Consider the following 23,883-nt stretch of genomic DNA (forward strand, 5'->3'; position numbering starts at 1 on the left):
TGATGACGTCAGTGATCTTCAGGCCTTAGCTCTAGAAAGAGGCATGAGTTCCTGATTTACAATTCCATTGGATGAAAGTTCAAAATGTATTTTCTCAGTCGTAGCTCGTTCTTCCAGAGTTCCCAGTTGTCTTGAACTCACTAAAGTCAGATTTTGCAGTTCCGAGTTAACAGTTGTTTTGAGCGCGCCACAAATCATGCTTCATTGACAGCATGGCCAATGTTGAATGTTTATAATTTTAAACTAGGAAAAGAGACCCTTATTCTTAGACCTGGGACCACACAGACACAGCCACTCCATTGAATAGCAGTTAGCCACTGATTCCTTCCAAACCACTCACTGTTGAATTTGCGATTTCCAATTTGTTGTGTAATGTTTATGTTCAATGGCCGATGAGCACCAATACATTTTATCTATAATTTCTCTTCATTATTTCCCTTCATATGACAAGGATTAAAAAGGATTTGCCAGTAGATTGTCGACTTGATTCATGATGATGACTGCTAGCTAAGATTTTGAAAGTATGATGTTGACATGATCAGTCCAATCAAAGCTACTGTAGATAAAACGTGATTTGATGTCATTTTATCTGTGGCCAGTGACCTTGAGCCTTCTTGGATGGGCACTTCTAATGTAACTCTGTGGCAGCACCCAAGGGGCTAGAATTTTCGTTGTCTACCCGTAGACTTGGCGGTGACGTAGTGTCCCCATGAGTGACAGAACACTGAGCCAATCGCAGTGCAACTCTCTGTATTTCCTGCTGGCTTGTTCCACCACAACAGAAAACACTGAGCTAGGCTGAAACACCTGCATTTTGGCGCTGCCTTACTCAAGAAAATAAAAAAGAGAACATGTTTGTATGCAGCTTTATTAACTCAGTGATATATATATTTTTTAATTGTTTGCAAACTGATATGTGATATGTATTAATGCCAAAATAACATGCAGAACAGGCAAGCCCCCCCAAAACAAAATGTGGGGCTCAAAACCTGCCCCTAATGACAGGGCAACATTCAATGTCTACAATTCGTTTTTACAATTTGTTTGGTTCATCCAGGCCATGTAACAAACAGCATCAGTGTGAACCAGAGTATGTGAGCGGAGTTGAGCGGCTGGAAATACCGCACTGCTCAGGTGCTCCAGGTCCTTTTCAACGTCTCTGCTAAAAACCGCTCTGTGCTCACAGAAAAGAAACTGCCGATCGATATTTTCTCCATTCATTAAAATCACAATTTAACCAACACCCATCTATTTTTGTGACTACCTGGACCTACCAATTGGTTTTGAAGTATTGAAACCAAATCATATGATTTGAATGAAAAGTGTTTGAATAAACATGAAAAGGTGAATGTAAGAAGTGTACATGTCATATTAAACAACATATAATCACTCCAAATAGGTCAGGAGCCAGACAGGGAGCCTAAGAAGGAATGGAAATGAATTATTTAGGCTATATTATTTCAATTATTTCAACGCTATAGCCTACAAAGAAATACATTGTGAAGCATTTGCGAGTGTGACACAATAGGCTGGTAGGGACATAAAGCATTCAACATTTTGTTGTATTAAATCATTATAGTCTATACATTTCGTATATAGGCTGTGACTTACTTAGAATTAAATACAAATTAAACGAAAAATGACATTATGGCCTTTGAATTTGTTTTTAGAATACATTTTTAGAAACATGAGTTTGGCCAGTCTGTGGCTTCAGGCTCATGCGATGGTGCCTGGAGAGCGGGCCAGCAGCGGAGAATATCCTTCCACACTTGCAGAGCCACTGGGGATGCTAAACATTCTTTTCGCCATTCTTGACAGGCTGGGCAGAGACCCTGAGATTTCTATTTATTTATATAGGTAGGCCTAAAGGTTTTTAGGCAAAATAACCCAATCAAAACGGAACGCTTCTTGAACATGGTCATATACCAGGCCCATTGGGCCAAAATCAACTATGGCCTATTGTATAGATAGATAATAGAACAAACATGAGCGAAACGTTTAAGAGATCTGTTTTTTTTTTGTAGAAATACTTTGCTCAATGACACACTTAGTTATCTATCCACCTCATTCCATTCTTTTAGCATGTGAATGTAGTACACCACCATGCCTCAGGATACGTGTCCTTTCAGATTCCATTATGATTATTTAGTTGTGGACACTACATTGTCCACAACTCTCTCTTGCTCTTGGTCTACATCTCTGTAAGTCACCTTGACTTTGCACCTGTGTGTTTAATCGGTTTCTTTATGAAAATATTTAGCTAACTCCAGGTCAGTAGCTAAAGCAAGGGGCTATAGCAGCAAAGAAGTAGACTACACATACATGCTGGGCCGGGCATGCCTAAAGTCGTGAGGTAAGCGCTACTGGAGCGGGCGAAAAGGCCGACGCTCCAGCCTTTGAGAATCTCGCTCCAGTCAAATTGGGATCGCTCGGCTCCAGCTCTACTCCCCAACATCTGGTGTGAACAGAAGTAGGATGTAATGCTGCTCTTTTTCCGGTAGATGACAGCAGCGCATGCACCATTGGGCAAAGTACGTCCGCGTTGTGGAAATTCTCCGTATTGTATGCCTTTTACAGGCCTCCGTAGTTTATTAAACTTTTCTGACGGACACCGATCTGCGTTTTGAAGCAAACCTAGCTACATTTTACAGGAAAAGGAAGGTAGTTAACAACAGCTACATGGGCAACTGAGTAGTTGTATTTATTAATTCTCGGTCTAGCTAGCATGGCTAAATTGCCAATCAAACTAAGCTTACTAGCTAACGTTTATGACTAGCTAGCAATCTAGCTAACTTCGCTAGCAGCTGCATGTGATGGCTGAATGTAGAGCTTGCTAAATGTGATGTGTCTTTTTCAGGAGGAATGTGGTTATGATGTGTTCTTTGGCTCTGTTCCCCCCACCGCTGTCCGGCGATGGAGAAACTTCTCAATACAACGAGTCCAACACAGATCCATCCGTCTGGTTTGGGGTGGGTGGGCTACCGTATCATTGTCAATCCCTACTACTGTTAACCGGGTGGGTATAATTTGTGGAACGTTCCAACAGGAATCTGTTCCAAAAACTATGCAAATAACAAGGTTGCCAACAAACAATGCATACAAAGTTGTATAGCGGCAGAATAAGATACCGGGTAGAGAGTGGGCTATTTAATAACGTTTTTCACCGAAAAATGTCTTTCCTCACTCTGGTAGCCTATGGACAAACATTAAGAATAAGCTACGTGGTGAGTTGACCATGCTACTTTGTATGCGTTGTTTGTTGGCAACCTTGTACTTTACGTTTTTGGAACAGATTCCTGTTGGAACGTTCCACAAATTATACCCACTCCTGTTAACCTACTAGTCACCGCACGCTACAGTGTAACTTACCGAGTTGCCACAAACTGTCTGTCACTGAATTACTTGGATGTTTAATGTTATCACCTAATATTAGGCAAAGGTGTGTGTGGAGAGCAAGAGCTACAGTGTGTATAATGTTGTATGTGTTTCCATTTGCTGTAGGATTCACCTGCTCTGAATCTGTACTTCCCGCGAGAGTCACTGAAGCCTCACAGCCGGCCAGAGAGCAGCAGCAAGTCAGCTTTTAGGGACCACTGTGAGACGCTGTACACAAGGAGTGCAGGGGCTTGGTGTGTCTCTCACACACACACACACACACACACACACACACACACACACACACACACACACACACACACAATTCCGAAGCCCTGTTCACTAATCCCCACCTCTGTGTCTGTCTGCTAGGCGTGATGCAGGCCTGTCTGGACTCCTAAATGAGATCGCCAACTCCAGTGCAGAGGGTGAGTGCCATGTTATCGTCATTCTTTCACTGTCACGAAAGTATTACATGCAGCGTGCGCTTTAGATAAGAAACCGTCATGCAAGAGTTTGCGTCTTTTTAAAGGTGATCTGAAACATTTTTCGAAGTCAAGGTCATTTTGATAACCAAATGTGATAAAGATTGTATATTCCTACACCTAAAACTGCTGAAGAACAAATTCATGTTGAAACATTTAATCGTTGCCTCAGCTGACTACTGCAATGCCGCCATCTTGATAACGCATCATCAATGACATCACTTGAATGGTTGGTCTGACAAGCAGCCCAGATTACATCGCATGTTAGTAGCCTCATTGAGAATGTTTTAATTTTGCCAATAAAAACATAGGAAAATAAGTGCCTTTTTAGAAGGCTATTCCGTTGGAAACTAGTCAGGTAACATGGCATGAATGATAAATTGACAACAATATATACCCTGCAAGGTGGGTTATCAAAGCTAGCCAGCTAGTCCAAACCACAGCAAGCTCAGCTATCATTGATGGATGTTCTGCTGTCTAGTGACGTTAGCAGAACGTCTTGCTACAGTTATTTTACTATGGACATTGGCAGCATCATTTGTTAAGTCTCACAACTAGCTGCCATTGATTTAATAGGAGTGGACACTGTTAACAACCCTGCATGTCTGTAGCTAACTCTTTCAGAACAGACAGACACCTAACTAGCTTGCCTTGACGGAATACTCGATTTTCTAGCCCATGTATCTAACTAGCCTCTCCTAGGTTTGGCACATCTGAAGTCCCTCACTGCAAACCATATTCAATACCGTTTTAGTTATTGTGGGTATTACCATGCAGTTAGCCTGTTGGCTAGCTTTGGCTAATGCAGTACGATACGTTACCCATGTCAAAACTACTGTAATGTTTAACACAGCTAGACCTTACCCTCTGAATGAACACAAAAACATGTGTACGTGGGTTTTTGAATGGACAATAGGCGCTTATTCGATGCTAGCTACCTGCTTTGAATGTTATTGTGGACATCATGTATTTAGCTAGTTTACTAATGTCGGGTAACAGTAGATCTGATGCCTCTGCCCATGTAATGTAGCCAAGTTGAATGTGCTCATACATATGCAAATGCATTTTTGACCGGACTATACAGGCTTGTTAACGTGGTTGTGAGTATTTTGTTGTTTTTCGGTCTCAAATTGGTTGTTTTAGCTTTTTGTTTATTCACTTGTTTGATTATGGTTGCTCCTGAGTGGCGCAGCGGTCTAAGGCACTGCATCTCAGTGCAAGAGGCGTCACTGCAGTCCCTGGTTCGAATCCAGGCTGCGTCACATCCGGCCGTGATTGGGTGTCCCATAGGGCGGCGCACAATTGGCCTAGTGCCGTCCGGGGTTAGGCCCGGGGTAGGCCGTTACTGTAAATAAGAATTTGTTCTTAACTGATTTGCCTAGTTAAATAAAGGTTACATAAAAATAAAACGTCCCTCGAAAAACGTGTGATATTATGTTCTAAAAACATTTTCACACCATCACGTTCAACAAGGTTACCTGACCTCGACATGTAAACCAATGTTCTAGGTTATTTGTGCGTTTCAGTCCGTCTCCTAATTGCGTGTGTGTTCCCAGTGCCCAAGTGGCTAGGGGTGAGCTCGAGCTGCGTCCTGGCCTTGCTACGCTGGGTCTCCTCCTTCCACAGCTCTCTGTTTCCTCACCTCACAGTAAGTGGGCCCAGTCTGTCCGTTTTCACACGGCTAATTCTCGGGCAGTTCTAATCAAACGATACACAACTTGCCCGGGTTGTGTTGGATTCTGCAGGCTTCTCTAATTGACTGTCGTTATCCGCCCTTTGTCTTCAGTTGAGCAGCGAGGAAATGACCGTCGAGTTTTCCCAAGTGCTGGACTGGTAAGACCACCTTTTTTTAGTTGATGAATCCCCAATCGGATCCTTAAATATACCCCCTCTTATGTTATGTATGTCCTTGTCAAATATGAGGTATTTGTTTACTTTAGGGATGTATGCTCACAAATGCATACTCTCTGAAGGAGGCTATGTATCTGTAACTGTCCTCCTGTTCTTGCTCCCTGTGTCTCAGGTCGGACTGTGCAGTGCGGAGCTTTGCCTGGCACCCACACACACAGAAGTGTGCTGTGGCCCTTTCAGACGATTCCATCAAGATCTACAACCCCAAGAGGTTAAGTCTGTCGCAATGGTGCTCTCTCTCTCTGTGTGTCATTGACTATCAAACTCTATGGGCTGGCTTCGGGTGACACCTACAGTGTATTCAGACCCCTTGACTTTCTCCACATTTTGTAACGTTACAGCCTTATTCTAAAATTTGATTAGGTAAAACATTTTCCTCATCAATCTACGTACAATACCCACTAATGAGAAGGTGAAAATGTTTGCAACTGTATAAAAAAAACTGAAATACCTTATTTACGTAAGTATTCTGACCCTTTGCTATGAGACTCGAAATTGAGCTCGGGTACATCCTGTTCCCATTTATCAGCCTTGAGATGTTTCTACAACTTGATTGGAGTCCACCTGTGGTGAATTAAATTGATTGGACATGATTTGGAAAGGCACACAGCTGTCTATATAAGGTCCCACAGTTGACAATGCATGTCAGAGCAAAAACCAAGCCTTGAGATCGAATGAATTGTCCGTAGAGCTCTGAGAAAGAATTGTATCGAGGCACAGATCTGGGGAAGGTTACCAAAACATCTCTGCAGCATTGAAGGTCTCCAAGAACACAGTGGCCTCCATCATTCTTAAATGGAAGTAGTTTGGAACCACCAAGACTCTTCTTAGAGCTGTCCCCCCGGACAAACTAAGCAATTTGGAAGAAGGGCCTTGGTCAGGAGGTCCAGAGTTCCTCTGTGGAGATGGGAGAACCTTCCAGAAGGACAACCATCTCTGCAGCACTCCATCAATCAGGCCTTTATGGTGGAGTGGCCAGACGGAAGCCAATACTCAGTAAAAACACATGACATCCCTCTTTGACTTTGCCAAAAGGCAACTAAAGACTATCCGACCATGAGAAACAAGAATTCTGGTCTGATGAAACCAAGATGGAACTCTATGGACTGAACGCCAAGCATCACGTCTGGAGGAAACCTGGCACCATCCCTACGGTGAAGCATGGTGGTGGCATGATCACGCTGTAGGGATTTTTTCCAGTGGCAGGGACTGGGAGACTAGTTAGGATCGAGGGAAGGATGAACAGAGTAAAGTACAGAGAGATCCTTGATGAAAACCTGCTCCAGAGTGCTCAGGACCTCAGACTGGGGCCAAGGTTCATCTTCCAACAAGACAACGACCCTAAGCACACAGCCAAGCTAATGCAGGAGAGGCTTCTGGGACAAGTCTCTGAATGTCCTTGAGTGGCCCAGCCAGAGCCCGGACTTGAACCCGATCGAACATCTCTGGAGAGACCTGTAAATAGCTGTGCAGCGATGCTCCCCATCCAACCTGACAGAGCTTGAGAGGATCTGCAGAGAAGAATGGGAGAAACTCCCCAAATACAGGTGTGCAAAGCTTGTAGCGTCATACCCAAGAAGACTCAAGGCTGTAATCGCTGCCTAAGGTCCTGTTTTTACATTGTCGTTATGGGGTACTGTGTGTAGATTGAGGACAAAAAAACAATTGGATCCATTTTAGAATAGGGCTGTAACGTAACAATGTGGAAAAAGTCAAGGGGTCACACTTTCCGAATGCACTGTATGTCCTCAATCATATTGTCAGACCAGCCTAGTGGAGTGTTTAAACTATGGCACCGTTCCTACAGTGTTTACGTACGGTTTGTGAGTGAAATTGTCTCTCTTCTCTGTCTCTCTGCCTTGGTCTCCCTGTCTCTTCGTCTCTCTGTCTCTCACACACACACACACACTCTCCTCAGTGCTACTACTCCCACCCTGAAGCACCGTCTGCAGCGCAGTGTGGCGGCTCTGCAGTGGAAGCCTCTGTGTGCCTCTGCCCTGGCCGTCGCCTGTCACAACTGCCTGCTTGTCTGGCACGTGGACCCCACCTCACTCTCTACCAGGTACACACACACCCTTGTGTACATTATAGAGTCATTTCTATGTCTTGAATGTTCTTTTTCCTCTTCCCTCCCTATTTCTCTCTCAAATCTTTTTTTTGGTCTCCCTCCCTCCCACAGGCCCTCCTCTGGCTGTGCCCAGGTCCTGTCCCACCCAGGCCATTCCCCCGTCACGTCCGTCGCATGGTCACCTAACGGACCTCTCCTGGTGTCGGCCTCTCCCAGGGACACTGCCATGCTGGTAGGAACCGTCTCAGTCCACACACACACACACACACACACACACACACACACACACACACACACACAGCCTCTACTGCTACTCGACTGTGAAAGTATTTTACTGTGATGTCGTAAGGGCTTTGTGACTCTTGTCTGTCTCTCTCTTTCTCGCCGTCTCCTCTCTCTCTGTCAGGTGTGGGACGTAGCTGTTGAGAGCTGTGTGCCTCTCCACCGCGTGGGAGGGGGAGGAGTCACCTACCTGTCCTGGTCTCCCGATGGCAGTCGCGTGCTGGCAGCTACGCCCTCCTCCCTCTTCAGGTCAGAGACGGTAGTGCAGAAGAGCGTCGTGCTTCGTGTAGTGTTGGTCGGCTTGATGTTTCTGTATTACTGTATGTGTGTGTTATTTATGTGTTTGTGTTGCTGCAGGGTTTGGGAAACCAGGATGTGGACTTGCGAGCGGTGGCCTAGTCTGAAGGGACGCTGTCAGGTGAGACACCTGGTCTCTCTCTCTCTGTGTGTGTGTGTGTGTGTGTGTGTGTGTGTGTGTGTGTGTGGCTAACTGTCTCTGTAACTGTCTAGTCTGGCTGTTGGAGTCCCGATGGGAGTCGGCTGCTCTTCAGTGTGCAAGGAGAGACTGTCATCTATGCCCTGACCTTCACTGACAACCCAGGTACACACACACACACACACACACAATTCCATGTTCAATATGAGGCACATCAACCTTTTTATAGTTGTTTACACTGTGCTGTGTGCTTGCATTGTTTGTTTTGATGTGAGTTCTCCTCTTTGTCCACTAGGGGTGCCCTTAATGATGTCAGGTGGGCCAAAGGCAGCAACAGTGGTGGCCGACCTGTCCGAGACCACCTTAAATACACCTGACGGAGATATCACGTAAGGAAAGGCCCGGGTCAACTAGTCATTTACTTCACTAGTTGTTGATTATCCTCACAGATTGGATTGTTGTGTTTTGTCTGTGTGTCAGGGTCGGAGGAGAGATCCAGTCGATGGCGTGGGATCCGAGAGGCGAGCGTCTAGCCGTGCTCGTCAAAGGTCAGGCTTGTTCTCTCTTCCTCTTTCTCCGGAGTTGAGAGATTGTGTGTTTTGACGTCTTCTCTCCCCCGCTCACTTCCTCCCTCTCGTCGGCTCTGTCAGGAGATGCTGAAGCAGGTCGCCCTGCCATGATCGCAGTGTTCAAGACTCAAATCAGCCCCGCGTTTAAGCTTCTGCCATGGTATGTGCTCTAGTATATTACATTGCCAGGAAGGTATCTCAGTGGTAATCAGTTGATTGTATCTCAGTGGTAATAACTGTCTGTGTGTGTGTGTCAGTGGTTTTGTCCAGGGGGAGGCCGGGACTGAGCCCAGACTGATGCAGTTTAACCCCAACTACCAGCATGGAGCCCAGCTCACTGTGGTTAGTCTCTCTTCATACTCTTTACATTTGCGGGCCTCCAGTCATTTAGACGCTGTCTCACAGTGCTGCTTAAACTGGTCTTAATAAAGCTCGAGTTCACTGATAAACTTGAAATTTAGAGCGGTTTTCAAACCTCAAGTTATTTCTGCCTTTATTCCATTCGTATGGGAAACATGGGCAACATAAAAATGGTACAGGGTCCACACACGAATTCCCTTTTACATGGCTGTTGTTGTACAGTAGTGCATCAGTGACTAGAGCAACAGGTGTAGTGGGGGGAACTTAACCCATCCTAGTGACTGTAGTGAATTCTCTTTCCACAGTGTTGGTCCAATGGGAAGATTACCCACGTGCCCTTCTGCTTTATGAGTGCTGGGAATCCCCAGCCTGGCCTGGGAGGCAGCCCATCTGTCCCCCTGTCCCAGGGCAGACCAGCCGACTACAACAACCAGACTCTCTACACAGAACTCATCTCCTGACCAGACACATACACACACTCAAACTAACACAGAAACCATATTTCAGTACAATTTATACTTTTCTTTGTTGAACACTTTGTTAATAAATGTGGTACGAAGTGTTACGCAAATTGTGAAGGATTGTGTCTTCTTGAATTCCTAGTCCAAGACATGGCAAGGGGGTTGGTGGAATGGGGTTGAGGTCTAGGCAGCGCCGGGCCGTTCTTTCAAAAGAGATAAATAAGGTCATTGGGTGTTTGAGGAGTGTCTTTTAATGGAGATTTTCATTAGTCTTACTTAAAGACTATCCATGCTCTAAGGCAGGGTTTCCCAACTGAAGATTCTTTAAGTAAGTCTAATGAAAATCTCCATTTAAAACACTCCAAACTCCCAATCACCTTATTTATCTCTTTTGCAAGAACAGGCTGAATTTTATACCCCCCCCCCCCAAGTTTTTTGAGCAACAGACATAAAGGACTGTAAAAGCAAATATGTTCAAAGTATTCCCATGCACAATAGAGAGATACTCACCTGCAATTTTAATATAAGTACACCCATCTAGTATCGGGTCAGACTCCCCTTTGGCTCCAGAACAGCCTGACTTCTTCGGGGCATTCTACAAGGTGTCGGAAACGTTCCACAGGGATGTTGGTCCATGCTGACGCGTTGACATCACGCAGTTGCTGCAGATTGGATGACAGTACATTCATGCTGCGAACAGCTCGTTCTCATTCCAAAGATGCTCTATTGGGTTGAGGTCTGAGGACTGCGCTGGCCACTCAAGTAAACTGAACTCACTGTCATGTTCCAGGCGATGTTTTTCCACTCCTCAATTGTCCAGTGTTGGTGATCACGTGCCCACTGAAGCCGCTTCTTCTTTTTAGCTGATGGGAGTGGAACCCGGTGTGGTCCTCTGTTGAAATAGCACATCCGTGACAAGGATCGATGACTTGTGCGTTCCGAGATGCCGTTCTGCACACCACTGTTGTACTGTCCCATTATTTGTCTGTGGCCCGCCTGTTAGCTTGTGCGATTCCTGCCATTCTCCTTCGACCTCTCATCAATGAGCTGTTTTCACCAACTGGACTGCCGCTGACTGGATGTTGTTTGTTTGTCGCACCATTCTCCGTAAACCCTAGACACTGTCATACTTCAAAAGCCCAGGAGGGTGGCGGCTTCTGAGATACTGGATCCGATGCACCTTAGGTCACTCGTTTTGCCCATTTTAACATTAAATCGAACAGGAACTGAATGCCCCCGATGCCTGTCTGCCTTCTTTATATAGCAAGCAACATGATTCATTGTCTGTAGGAGCGATCCATTTTTAAGAATGGGGTGGTGTACCTAATAAACTGTCCGGTGAGTATATGACCGTATACAAATGGAATCAAGGTTTGAAATTATTCAGTTCTTGTCATATTGCATCTGTTTGGGGTTCTTGCGGTCAATTTGCAGTCTACAAATGATTTATAATAATGTTCTGGCCCCCTGACTTCGCTCAAGAAAAAATCATCCTGAATCTATTTGAGGATCCCTGTCTAAGGTAATTAAGTCTACTGTATATTCTCTTAATCTATGTTTATCTTGGCAATAATTTTTCAATATTAAAACAATTAAATAAATCTGGCATTAATGGTATAGCTTTGCTTTCGGTCAATAACTCAAAGATGTAGGTCAACAGATGATATTTGTGATTTTCAATGTAGGTTTGTAATAAGAATAATTTCCCATTAAATAAGAATATGTCACTGTTTAGTCTTCAGTCTAATTTTTCTTGCTCAGCAGAAAGATATGGGAAGGTATTGTGGAGAAAGCACACAACGGCAAACACCTATGTGAACGTGTTGATGCATCAGTAAGACATTACTGTTAATAAACCAAATACTTCACAATTCCATTCAGCACATTTTCTTTATTTATGCTTATTAATTCAAACAAACAGAAGCCAACCATGCCCGGCACAACCCTGAAACCGGTGAATGATTACAGTCAGTACTTTCATTCCTGTGTAATGAGATTTTCTCATAGCTATAACACACACTCACACACAGTCTCGCATACTCACACACATACCATGCACTCACAAACATAAAAAAAAAGTTAACTGAACTCCCAAGAAATACAACTACAACAAAAACTTTAAAGTATACAGACCTTGGGTTCAGTTACCAAAAAAAAGCTATTCAACTCCCATGCCATTTCCGTACTTACTCAAAAGAAACGCAATTAAAAATCAACTTCATTGTTACTTGGTTTTTCCTTTTTATTTCCAATTTACATCAATTAAAAGTGTAACAAAATAAAAACAAACAAAAAAATGATCATGATCATCATAAAATTAATAACAACAAAAGAAATTGACACACCCTCACACACACAGAGAGAGACAAGCCACCCTGGTTGTTTTGGGTAGCTCTCCTTGGAGTCCCGTGATTCTATTTGTGGGGCGTAGACTCCATAGGAGAATATCCAGAGCCACTTGGTTCCCTGCCTTGATTGACTGCACCTGTCCTCCAAGGTGGGGTGTGTGTGTGGTGTGAGGCTAGTGGGGGTTTGGGGGAACAATGGCAGAGACTGAATTCTAGAACTCATAGCACCTTCTGAAGACAGCAACCCAAAGCAAAGATAGCTATTCAGCACCAGTTCCACCCGAAAGCTCATTTTGGTCAGCTCAAGATTTAAAGTCAACGTTTTCACTTTGTTTTTCAGCGTGAGGTAGCTTTAAACAATCAGGATGACTACAACAAAACTGATTTAATTTCCCAAATTTTATTTTATTTTTTTTGGGTTGTTTGTCAACTGAGTAAGACATTTTCCTCTAATGGGCAATCAAGGGGTAAAGGACAATGAAAAACATATCCCAAATGTAACCTCACTTTCCAAAAAGTGTTGGTGTGCATATAGACACATGTACACACATAATGTGGAAATATATAGAAAATCATCTGGTTGTTTATAAACACAGACTTTTACAACAATAGAACCAAGTATTTTTAATACACAGTAAAAGTTTAGCTCCTGGTCTTGATGGTAAAAAAACAGTTTGAGCACCTTATAATTACTGAAAATATTTTTGGGTCTACATTGATTCAAAATGGTGTATTTGTAGCTAGGTTGGAGAGGGAGGTGGAGTGGGAGGTTCTAGGTGTTCTGTAGTGAGAGGAGCTTGTGTTGTTCTTATGGTGAAGGCCCCCAGCCCCACTGTACCTCATCTATGCCCCTTTAAAGTTTAGACAATAAATAAGTGACATCGAGTCATGTTTCTGTTTCTCCATCACTCGTCCCTTGGCTTGGTCCCTTTTCCTTCTGGCTCAAACTCATTCCCACCAACTGTGGGCCACAGGAAACACGACTGGGGAATGCTGGAATTACGTACGGGTATTGCTGGTGTCCCTCAGTGCTAACATCCAGGGTGTACAACTTGGAGAGCACTTCTTTGTAAGAGAAAATATCAATTATAATTTTTTTAGTTCCGGTCTTTTTTGTTGTTGTTGGAGCGTGTATTGTTTCATAGTTATTTCTTTCGTGTTTTAGTTTTTTGTCGTCTTGTTTATCCCACTTTACAAGAAGCAGACTGCGCCCACGTCCACACCGAACTCCTGGTCCGCTCCTCCGATATCCATGGGAGCAATGTCCACGATGGGCAGACGGGAGGTCTTCTGTGTTTTGTACTCGAAGACAGTCTTGCCCCACTGGCCTGTGTGTTTCTGTGGGACGACAACGGATATGTGTTGAAACACTGTACATTCCCATAGGCTACAATGACAGATTTTTTTTTTTTACTGTGTAACTGGACTGTGTCTTTCCCAATAGGTCCTACTTTACTATGTTCATCTTTTCCCTGTCCCTACTTGACAGTGCCTATTCCCCTCACCTTGCAGCCGTCCTCCACCACGCTGTAGGTGAAGCGGCTGTTGCCCTCAGCTCTGATCTCCACGTCGTTGGAGCCCTGGAGCAGCAGACCCTTCTTCAGGTTGCCCGTGGACGCGTCCATGTAAGCCACGCTGTCCTTGCAGTGGTAGGTGAGGTTCTGAGACGCTTCCGTGGACAGCAGCCTCAAGAAGGTCAGCTGGATACTGGCGGCGTTGGTACCGTCCTCAGCGTAGCTGAACTGTAGAGGGAGCCAGAGAGGAAGAGCTTAGGGTTAAATGGGGCACGGAAGGCGGCAGCAACAAACATGGAGGTCACACACAGGTTTATGGGTGGTAGGATTTTATGTGATGTCTATAAACTTATCTGCAAGGTCGAAATATATGTTCAGTCTGTAATTCATGAAAGGAAACTGAGAGGAAGTGCTTTCCTAATGATCAGGGTAACCCTTGAAATGAAGTTACCCTACAAAAGCAGTAGCCATATTTCCCTCAAACGTGCCAGTGAAATGCTTATTCATGTAGAGACTCACGTGGAATCCTCCATTCATGGTCTCTCCGAACCAGACGTGTTTGCGCTCCTTGCTCTTGCTTGTCCACCAGTTCTTGTGCGGTACTTTGGCTATGCTGGGGTACACGCAGGTCTCGCCAGTCTCCATGTTGCAGAAGACCTTGATGGCGTCAGCTGTGCTGCCAAGGTTAGGATCCACCCAGTAGTCACCTGGCGAACAGGAGGGGGAGAGGACAAACGGTTCAAACCTTAGCATGGTTTGGACTGATCATGTTATACACATCTGTGTCCTTTCCTTTCCATTCACTCTCTCTTCTCCCTCTCCTCTAACCATTCCCCCACTCACCGCTCTTCCACTCGGGGTGGGACAGTTTGATGTCTCTGCAGGTGCGGGCGGGGTTCTTCTGGCTACCGTCGGGGCTGCGCAGGTTCTCGATCTGGTAGTTGAGGGACTTGAGTGTGGAGTCCACCTCCACGTCGTGCTGCCTCAGGGAGCTGGACGCCTCATCAGCCCTCATGTACCTCAAGGGATCCGGAGACTTCTCAGGCTGAGACAGGCCAGCGAAGGCAGACATGTCGATGCCAGGGCCGGGAGAACCAGGAGGACCAGGGGGTCCGGGGTTACCAGGGGGACCCTGAAGGAGAAGAGGAGATGATTTTTACAAGGTGGGACAACATGAAGACTAACATATTTGCTGCTATATGCTATAAAGGTTGCCGAGCGTTACTCACAGCAGGACCAGTCTCTCCAGAACGACCACGAGGCCCAGAGGGTCCGAGGGGTCCAGGGGTACCGTTAGATCCATCCTTACCAGTGGGACCGACTGGGCCAGGGGGTCCCTGAGGAGATAGATAGAGTGGGGTCAGTCACAGCTCACAGACGTGGATGTTATCATAGCATGTATGAATGGGAGTCTCTTTGTAGAGTGGCTGGATTCACAGTAAGTTTGAAACTTCTACCGGATGTAACATTGTTCATGTTCAATTGTCCTACAGTGTACACTCTTTAATTCAAAAACAACCTGCTTATCGGACATTACAAACCTAGCAGCTACACTAGATGACCAGAAGTATGTGGACACCTGCTCGTCGAACATCTCATTCCAAAATCACGGGCATTATTATGGAGTTGGTCCTCCCTTTGCTGCTATAACAGCCTCCACTCTTCTGGGAAGACTTTCCTCTAGATGTTAGAAAATTGCTGTGGGGATTTGCTTCCATTTAGCCACAAGTGCCACAGTGAGAAGGGGCACTGATGTTTATCCCTTAGGCCTGGTTCGCAGTTTCCGTTTAAATTCATCCCAAAGGTGTTAGATGGAGTTGACGTCAGGGCTCTGTGCAGGCCAGTCAAGTTCTTCCACACCGATCTTGACTAACCATTTCTGTATGGACTTCGCTTTGTGCACGGGGGCATTGTCATTCCTGAAACAGGAAAGGCTGCTCGGCCATGGAAACCCATTTCATGAAGCTCTTTTCCACTTCACAATAACAGCACTTACAGTTGACCGGGGCAGCTCTAGCAGGGCAGACATTTAATGAACTGACTTGTTGGAAAGGTGGCATCCTATGACGGTGCCACGTTGAAAATCACTGAGCTCTTCAGTGAGACCATTCTAATGGCAATGTTTGTCTATGGAGATTGGATGACTGTGTGCTCAATTTTATACAACTGTCATCAACGGGTGTGGCTGAAATAGCCAAATCCACTAATTTGAAGGGGTGTCCACATACTTTTGTATATATAGTGTATATCTCTATGGGTGATAATTATTCACATCTCTTTCCTCTTCTTTATCATGTAATTAATCTTTATGGGTTCACTTTTTTAAGTAGTAGCCTCTCCTGTCTTGTCTTCCTCTCTACCACAACATGTGGTAATCACAAAAGCATTAGCCTTCCCTGTTATCATAGGACAGACTAATTAAAACACAGTGGCCATTCTCATCCTCTATCTTATCACGGTGTTGGAGGATTATAAAAAAAAACTAGCGTTTGACCCTCAATATCATATCAAGGGATAACTACTGTATAGGAGTAGTCCATTTGTCTTATCATAAGTCTGGAGGGATTAGAGAAGTGTTCTGTCCTTCTCTCTCGTCTGGACTCACTTTAGCGCCACTAGGTCCGGCAGGTCCAGCAGCTCCCTGGTCTCCAGCGGAGCCCTGTTAGTTTAGACAAAGACGACTGGAAGTCAGGGAACAGAACTTATTCCACATGCAGAAGTGTCATGGATACAGTTCTATAAAGATGGAGAAGTATAATGGCTAAAGGTCCAGTGTGGCCAGAGGACTTGGGTGACTTACGGGAGGTCCGGGAAGACCCTGCAGACCAGTGAAGCCGCGGTGTCCCTTCTGTCCCCTCTCTCCTGTCTCGCCAGCCTCTCCCTTGTCTCCACGGGGTCCTTGGGGTCCCTGATTTAAAGAGGCAGAGAGTGTCAATCAACTCAGCAAAAAGAATGGTGTGCCAAAGCAGGTGCAGCTACAGTAGGTATAGTTTATTAGAGAATGGTGTGTGTGTTTCACAATGAGGGATGTTGAAACTCACGGCCATTCCTCTAGCGCCAGCTGGTCCAGCGGGTCCGGCAGGTCCTTGAGCACCCTAAAAACAAGAGTGAGGTTCTTCCATTAGACAGGCTAACAGCAACCAAACTAGTATGAATGACAAAACACCAACATGTATCTCATTCATATTGCGTCTAGTTTTGTATGGGTACTCACTCCCTCTCCTCTGTCTCCCTGCTTGCCCAGGGGGCCGACAGGGCCGGGGGCACCGGGAGCGCCTGGGGCACCAGGAGCACCAGCAGGACCAGTGTTACCACGCTCACCCTACAGGTGGAGAGAAGATCATAGGATATAAGGCCATCAAAGCGCATATGATATCTTATCCATCAATTGGATTGATTGGTTTGGACTGATTGGTTTGATTGGTGTATAATGCAGGTGTCTCACCTTGACCCCAGTGGATCCATCTCTACCTGGGGGTCCATCAGATCCAGCGTTGCCCTGTAAGGTAGAGACAGAGATTTCATCATGAATTGAAATGTATTGCTTCCAGTCATGAAGAAGTTGCCAGAGCAACACAATGTTTGGGATCCATGGGTTAATGGTGCTGTAGAAACGCAGATGGTTGTGATTGGCTATGGGAGTTGTGCTCGAGTCTTCTGTGGCTGGTGTCGTTGTTGGTTGTGGTTGTTGTTGTTAGTGCTGTGGTCATTGTTTACAATTCTGCTTTGTGGTTATTGTGACTGTGTGGGGGAGGGAGGTTCTTGTTTTTGGAGGTTGCTGTTGTTGTGTGGTGATTATTGATATTTATGTTCATGTTGTTGTTTATGCTGCTGCTGTCGTTGCTATGGTTCTTGCAGTGGCTCAATCCAGAGGTGTAATTATATTGGCCAGCAGGTGGCACTATAGTGCAGCTATGGCCTATACCTCTGTTATTGCTGTGTGCAGCTACAGTGGCCTATATTTGTTGTGGTTTAGTTCTGACCTCTCTTCCGGGCTCTCCTGCAGGTCCAGACAGTCCAGGGGGTCCCACAGGGCCAGGCGGTCCACGGTCACCACCAGCACCAGTAGCTCCCTGCTTACCGGGCTCTCCCTGGGACACACAGAACATGGACATCAGACTCAGACCATCAAGGAGTAAGTGTCAGATGTCACCACAGTCCAATTATATCTAATGTCTATAACTGCAACGATGTAACATGTGACTAGTCAATGGACTTTAATATTGATCCGCATGGTAAGTAGAACATCAGCAACTGTCTAAAAGCCCCTAGGTGGTAAGAAAAGCCTCAAAACCTCAATATGAAGTAGTGTGAAGGACATTTAGTTCTGAATGCATCTCAGTTACAGCCAATTGGTCACTGAGTGATCGACTTCTTTGTGACCGTTTTAAGGAGAAAGAAGTCTGGGTATAGATCTGTCATATTGAATGTATGTGGATATCAGGACTCCATGATATTACACAGGCAATCACTCCAGGCATCCCATATATGATATTAGGGTAAATATGTTGTTTAGTTACCGCTCAATGGTGCATGAGTAGTGGGAGTTATATGAGCCTGGACTTGAAAGGTTCTCAGGCCAATTGTCATTCATATTTTCAGCTTATAAAGAGACTTTAACTTACAACCGGACCAGTAAGGGCAATGGCCCTATAACACAGACCTGCCTTTCAAAGTTCAGCTCTCTTCATGATTCAGAAAATACCGTGACAATTTTTTACTCACTAATCATAGCCTAATTCAAGCGTGGTAGTACTATCAGGGGTGAGATACTCACAGAAGGTCCAGGAAGTCCAGGGAAGCCCCTCTCTCCACGCTGCCCAGGCAGACCGACAATACCACGAGACCCAGCCAGACCATGAGGACCTGAAGGACCATCAGGACCCTAGAAATGATGGAGACAATTAGGTCAAAGTTTACTACATTGACTTTACAACTCCAGCTCATTCGAGTTCATAACTCCAGTTCCAGAAAATCCAGGCACATTTTAAATGAAGTGATAGACTATCAAGGTGGCTGAGTTGGTGTTATTAAGCCTACAAGGTACACTTCCAAAACCCCGCCTCAAACTTGTATCGTAAACAGACCATTTAAAAAATGCTTGCTATTTCCTCGTAGAGAATGCCTCATTGTCTGAGCTGGCGAATCAGCGGTCTACTCGCATAGAAAAGCTGCTTTTTAACATATTTAATAAAAAATGTTTGGAAGGATAAGTATTTCACTCATTGTAATTAATTAAATGTCAGATTTCATAGAAATCTTAGAAATCTGGAAACACTGGACAGTTACTTTAAGAGGCTGGGTGACATTATCTCCATGAGATATAATTTAGCTAATGTAAGAGTGGATGGGGAAGACTCACAGGGGGACCATCTTCTCCAGCATCTCCCTTCTCGCCAGGGGCTCCAGCAACTCCACGCAGCCCAGCGTCTCCCTGTCTTCCTGGGGTGCCAGCGTCACCGCGAACTCCCTTAGGACCGTCTTTACCAGCAGGGCCAGCGGGGCCAGCAGCACCAGGGTTACCCTGAGAGGGGGAAACCGAGAGATGCAGCATTTTTTTCAATCGCACACATGTACACAGGTCATCTGAATGAAAAGGAGACTTTCTGTTGTCTATGGAATAGTTGTGAGGATGTGATACTCACGTTGGGACCGGGAGATCCAACTCTTCCAGCAGCACCAGGGAAACCAGTAGCACCCTACCAACAAGAAAGGGACAAGACAATATTTCAATTACAGAACATAGCATGTGATATTTTCACTTACTATTGGGTAATAATCTCTTATCATTGGAACTGTTGACTTACAGCGGCACCCTGGGCACCGCGGGCTCCTTTAGATCCAGAAACGCCAGTGGGACCCTGGAACAAAAAGCAACAATAAACACAATTAGACAAAGAAACAAGAACAATGAAACAAGAAGTGAGTCAACTGTGTTCTCAAATAGTCTCCATTTCCTTTTCTCCGAATGGTAATGTCTTGGGTCATAAGACATCTGTCTCAGGGACATACAGGTTTTTGGTATCTCAAAGTGGATTTCGAGGGGTACCTACCACAGGTCCAGGGGCCCCAGAGGGTCCCTGAGGTCCAGGGGCACCACCATCTCCCTTCTGTCCAGCCTCGCCAAACTCTCCCTTGGCTCCAGGCTGACCATCTGCACCCTGGAGTTTGGTGGATGAAAGATACAGGTCAATAAAGATCCAACATTTTATATGGATTATATGAATGTTTTCATTGAAACTTATGTGATTGCTGTGGTTCTACTCACAGGAGGCCCAGCGAAGCCAGCAGGCCCAGGAGGACCACCCTCACCACGGTCACCCTACCGGAAGAGAGAGTCGGACTCAAAACAGGTACCGCAGAGAAAGATTTAACTGCAGGTGGATGTGGCCCTGTCCGTCATGCTGCAGGTGCAGTGAATGAAAGTGGAGGAGGCTGTACTCATCAGAGATCAAACCTTTTGGAATGAAATACATTCTGAGGGATTTAGTGTACTTGGATTTAGTGTACTTTGAATTTACTTTATTATTTATAACTGTTGCCGGGGCAACTTGGGAAGTGAGTGGTCTTGGAATCAAAATGAACAATACGTTGACATCAAAATATCTGGTGACTTTGACTAAGTGATCTTATATTTGGATCTGTAGAGCTCATGACAGGGTCTGCTTCCTCTCTCGTTTCTTCCTGCTCTCTGTACTGGAGGGGAGTGAGTTTGCACGTTGTACATCTCAAACCTGAGCATGTCGACAACGTGGCTGATTCAATACACATCTAAAATCGGACGATATGACACTGGAGGCGGAGAGACCCAACTTACAGGAGCACCACGGGCACCAGCAGCACCAGTTGGGCCAGAAGGTCCACCCTCACCCTGAGAGGGAAGGAGAGAGAAGAGTGAGAAGCCCATACAGTACACACGTTTACCAGCATTGCTACCTTACAACCATCTGTCAAATGAATATTAGACCGTACACATAATAACAGGTCTGTTTGATCAGTATGGTAATTCATACCTTCACGCCGTTGGGACCAGCTGGGCCAGGAGGACCAATGGGACCAGACAAGCCCTGAGTGGGAGGAGAGAAGACAAATGGAAAGAAGAGAGATGGAGTTATTATCAACCTCACTTGGTCATTGGATCGTTGTATTTCCATTTGGGCCTTTGGATCAGAGTTGCCAAAAAAAAGAGTGTGGCTATTTTCTCTGCTTCTGCCGTACTCACTCTGGAACCGTCCTTTCCAGGAGCGCCCTCAGGTCCTTTCTCGCCGTTGTCACCCTGCAAAACACAGAAAACCATGACATGTATCGTGATATAACCTTGCAATCCGCCAGGCGGATTTTCTACGACAATGATTTGATATTTTTGGCAGTTGTTACTCACTCTGTCACCTTTGGCTCCGAGGATACCACCAGCTCCTCTCTCTCCTGGCATACCCTGCAGGCCGGGGGGTCCCTGAGATCCAGCACCACCCGTTGGCCCAATGGCTCCCTGTCAGAGCGGAGGAAAGTGGAGTTAGAAGATGGCCGATCACACTGCTTCGGACGTTTCTCTCTTCAGTAGTGGCACTGTGATTGCCCGACTATAGGAGCTCAGGACTTCGTATCCAATAGCAACGGGAACTCTTATTGAAGACGAGGTTGGCTGAGGGGAGGGGCTCCTAACCTTGGGTCCATCGGTTCCGGGAGTTCCGGGAAGTCCACGAGGTCCCTGCAGACCCTGAGATCCTGCACCGCCCCTCTCACCAGGGAAACCACGCTCGCCCTATCAGGGAACAGAGAGACTGGAAGTGAGAGGCAGAAACAGGAAGGACTACAGACATAAAGGTTTGACAAGTAGATGGTGGTGGCTAACTACATGATTATGACGGTAAGTGAGAAAAACATCTAAATCAGACTTATTGTAGAAATGAAAACTCACTCTGGGTCCCGTAGCGCCAGCAGCACCAGCCTCTCCAGGAACACCCTACAGAGAGAGGAGAGAGACATTATAGCCGCATACTTTTACAGTAGATAAATGATACCTTGAGAATACAGCAAGTTCTTGTGTTTGCTAGAATTACATGATCAGGATACAGGCCTGAGATGTGTGATGATAAATGTGATGTGAGTAGCAGGGTTAGATGTTCCTAACGTGTTCAGTCAATCAATCAATAAGGGACCTGGACAGGCGACCTGGTGTGTTGCTGTGACAGTGGACACTCACCGCATCACCAGGCTTGCCTCCCTCTCCCGGGGAGCCAGCAGGTCCAGGCAGACCCTGCACAACAACAACAGGACAATCAGTGACTTCCTATGACATCATCAAAAATAGACATCAAGTTGTTCGGACTAGAATCATTACTGTTCTACACATTCCAGAAAAGCAAGGTAAACTCACCTGGAAGCCAGATGGCCCAGCAGCTCCCTGCTCTCCTCTCTCTCCAGCAGGTCCCTAAGATGCGAGCAAACACAGGTGATCAACACAGGTGATCAACACAGCAACGGCACTCTGTGGAGCTGTGTGGAAGTTTGGGAATGCCATTGCATCCTCAAGTGCTCAAAGGGAGACGCTAGCTTTTACAAATACCATGGCTACACGTATTCTGTTATAGGTGCATCACAGAAAGAGATTCTATTACTATGGGGTGCAGTTTCACTCCTTAAGAATTGTCTGCTGTATATTGTCTTTTACAACGTCAGAGGTTGAACACTTACAGCAGGGCCGTTGGGTCCAGCAGCGCCAGTCTCACCATCTTTACCAGACAGACCCTGTTCAGAGAGAGAAACATTTATCAGTTCATCGTGAACCACCGCTGCAAAGGGATGGCGATCGATATCCGGTTCTCATTCCTTTCAATTTTGTGGGGCTGAAAATACCCAAATTGCACAGAGGTGAACTCAACTTTGCTAAGACCAAGGGTGACAGGAAGTTCATCTGAAAAGTTGATCAACTTACTATCAGACCTTGACGACCTACGAGACCCTTCTCTCCTGCCTTGCCAGGCTCACCCTGTTGAAGAAACAAACACACTGGTCAGTCACAGGGAAGAAGAAAAGACAAGTGCAACGGGACTTAATGGGGACGTTTCCATACACTTCCTGTACTGTATGTGTCTCCGCTGTCAGATACTCTGCACCTAGAGCTGGAGGCAAATCTACTGGCAATTTCTTCCCTCTGGGTATCACAACATGACTGGAAACCCCTGTGACACTTACATTGGCTCCCTTTGGTCCGGGGAATCCCATCACACCAGGCTGGCCACGTGCTCCCTGAGGACCAGGTGGGCCGGGGCGACCGTCCTCCCCAGCAGCACCCTACAGTGCCACACACAGAGGAGAGAAGAGCAAGTCAGATCCAGTACATCGGATCTCCAATGAGGTCTCGTACATCTCATGGGTTTGGAAAGTAAAACTCTGTGATACTGCACCAAATCTTGGTTAATCGTTTGTAAGAGTGGAATACTAGACGGTGCTAGACGGTTAACGAGGCATACTTACACCAGGACCAACTTTGCCTTGAGGACCAGCATCTCCAGGGCGACCAGTGAGACCCTGTGAGCATCACACACAATGACAGTGTCAACAATATACATATAGATGGACACCGATTTAAAGCCACGATGAGCACCAGCTCGTATCGATGACTGTTTTGGCTGGTTGTGGTGGCGGAGGCGGTGGTGGAGGACACCGGAGGTACTACTACTCACTCTGGCTCCGGGAAGACCAGGCTCTCCTGCGCGGCCGGGGTCGCCAGTGCCTCCCTTAGGCCCACCCACGCCGGGAACACCACGGTCACCAGGGGTTCCCTGAGGAGGAAGACGGGAGAGAAAGAGAGAGATTAGTATTGTTTGCTTTCGTCACTCACGTTTAAACAACAGTGTTTATGAACTGTGACTAGCTAATTGTATTAATCGTAGCAGGTATTGGACAATTTATTTGGATTTGTTTTTTTACTCATTGGTCTACATGACCGTCTTCTTACAGTTAGGGACTCATTTAGTAGAACTAGTTGCTATAGTGATTTTGCAACTACTCCTGTCCGTTCCTGTCTATCAGCTGAGATGTGGCTTTGAGAACTGTAAAAGTGTCAAATCA

The 23,883-nt window shown here is 45.8% G+C and overlaps 2 protein-coding genes across 4 annotated transcripts in view; one reads left to right on the forward strand and one right to left on the reverse strand.

Moving 5' to 3' along the window:
* Window positions 1-2,553: 2,553 nt before the first annotated feature.
* Window positions 2,554-10,064, forward strand: LOC112070825 (aladin). 2 transcript variants are annotated; one of them, XM_024138272.2, is made up of 17 exons: window positions 2,554-2,661; window positions 2,858-2,969; window positions 3,502-3,629; window positions 3,748-3,803; window positions 5,417-5,508; window positions 5,647-5,693; window positions 5,884-6,000; window positions 7,690-7,833; window positions 7,951-8,071; window positions 8,246-8,370; window positions 8,479-8,539; window positions 8,632-8,722; window positions 8,853-8,946; window positions 9,038-9,105; window positions 9,208-9,286; window positions 9,384-9,468; window positions 9,792-10,064. In XM_024138272.2, exons 2-17 carry the CDS (start codon window positions 2,871-2,873, stop codon window positions 9,945-9,947), a joined length of 1,563 nt encoding a protein of 520 aa, XP_023994040.1. In that variant the 5' UTR covers window positions 2,554-2,661; window positions 2,858-2,870; the 3' UTR covers window positions 9,948-10,064. The 2 variants fall into 2 exon arrangements, with proteins under 2 accessions (XP_023994040.1, XP_023994041.1); XM_024138273.2 differs by having other exon boundaries at window positions 5,884-5,982.
* A 1,754-nt stretch (window positions 10,065-11,818) lies between these two features.
* The window catches only part of LOC112070826 (collagen alpha-1(II) chain), a 29,854-nt gene continuing 17,789 nt past the window's right edge, over window positions 11,819-23,883 (reverse strand). For both annotated transcript variants that reach the window (XM_024138275.2, XM_024138274.2), the window contains 30 exons: window positions 23,496-23,594; window positions 23,287-23,340; window positions 23,005-23,103; window positions 22,745-22,798; window positions 22,504-22,557; window positions 22,187-22,240; window positions 22,013-22,066; window positions 21,728-21,772; window positions 21,473-21,571; window positions 21,191-21,298; window positions 21,032-21,085; window positions 20,823-20,876; window positions 20,627-20,680; window positions 20,078-20,131; window positions 19,863-19,970; window positions 19,617-19,670; window positions 19,455-19,508; window positions 19,172-19,333; window positions 18,587-18,694; window positions 17,793-17,900; window positions 17,255-17,308; window positions 17,024-17,131; window positions 16,851-16,904; window positions 16,610-16,717; window positions 16,415-16,468; window positions 15,039-15,146; window positions 14,653-14,941; window positions 14,329-14,516; window positions 13,801-14,037; window positions 11,819-13,633 (listed from right to left, as the gene is read on the reverse strand). In XM_024138275.2, the coding sequence (XP_023994043.1) occupies window positions 13,487-13,633; window positions 13,801-14,037; window positions 14,329-14,516; window positions 14,653-14,941; window positions 15,039-15,146; window positions 16,415-16,468; window positions 16,610-16,717; window positions 16,851-16,904; window positions 17,024-17,131; window positions 17,255-17,308; window positions 17,793-17,900; window positions 18,587-18,694; window positions 19,172-19,333; window positions 19,455-19,508; window positions 19,617-19,670; window positions 19,863-19,970; window positions 20,078-20,131; window positions 20,627-20,680; window positions 20,823-20,876; window positions 21,032-21,085; window positions 21,191-21,298; window positions 21,473-21,571; window positions 21,728-21,772; window positions 22,013-22,066; window positions 22,187-22,240; window positions 22,504-22,557; window positions 22,745-22,798; window positions 23,005-23,103; window positions 23,287-23,340; window positions 23,496-23,594 (2,877 nt within the window). In that variant the 3' untranslated portion in view covers window positions 11,819-13,486. The remainder of the gene's footprint in view (window positions 13,634-13,800; window positions 14,038-14,328; window positions 14,517-14,652; window positions 14,942-15,038; window positions 15,147-16,414; window positions 16,469-16,609; window positions 16,718-16,850; window positions 16,905-17,023; window positions 17,132-17,254; window positions 17,309-17,792; window positions 17,901-18,586; window positions 18,695-19,171; window positions 19,334-19,454; window positions 19,509-19,616; window positions 19,671-19,862; window positions 19,971-20,077; window positions 20,132-20,626; window positions 20,681-20,822; window positions 20,877-21,031; window positions 21,086-21,190; window positions 21,299-21,472; window positions 21,572-21,727; window positions 21,773-22,012; window positions 22,067-22,186; window positions 22,241-22,503; window positions 22,558-22,744; window positions 22,799-23,004; window positions 23,104-23,286; window positions 23,341-23,495; window positions 23,595-23,883) is intronic.

This window comes from Salvelinus sp. IW2-2015, unplaced genomic scaffold (assembly GCF_002910315.2).
Source record: "Salvelinus sp. IW2-2015 unplaced genomic scaffold, ASM291031v2 Un_scaffold1436, whole genome shotgun sequence".
Taxonomy (NCBI): domain Eukaryota; kingdom Metazoa; phylum Chordata; class Actinopteri; order Salmoniformes; family Salmonidae; genus Salvelinus; species Salvelinus sp. IW2-2015.

What these genes read in the sequence shown, in the direction of transcription:
- LOC112070825 (XM_024138272.2), top strand. Translation starts at nt 2,871, where the DNA reads ATGATGTGTTCTTTGGCTCTGTTCCCCCCACCGCTGTCCGGCGATGGA. An exon ending in ATCCATCCGTCTGGTTTGGG is followed by an intron (nt 2,970 to 3,501) that starts GTGGGTGGGCTA and finishes CATTTGCTGTAG; the next exon opens with GATTCACCTGCTCTGAATCT. An exon ending in CGCCAACTCCAGTGCAGAGG is followed by an intron (nt 3,804 to 5,416) that starts GTGAGTGCCATG and finishes GTGTGTTCCCAG; the next exon opens with TGCCCAAGTGGCTAGGGGTG.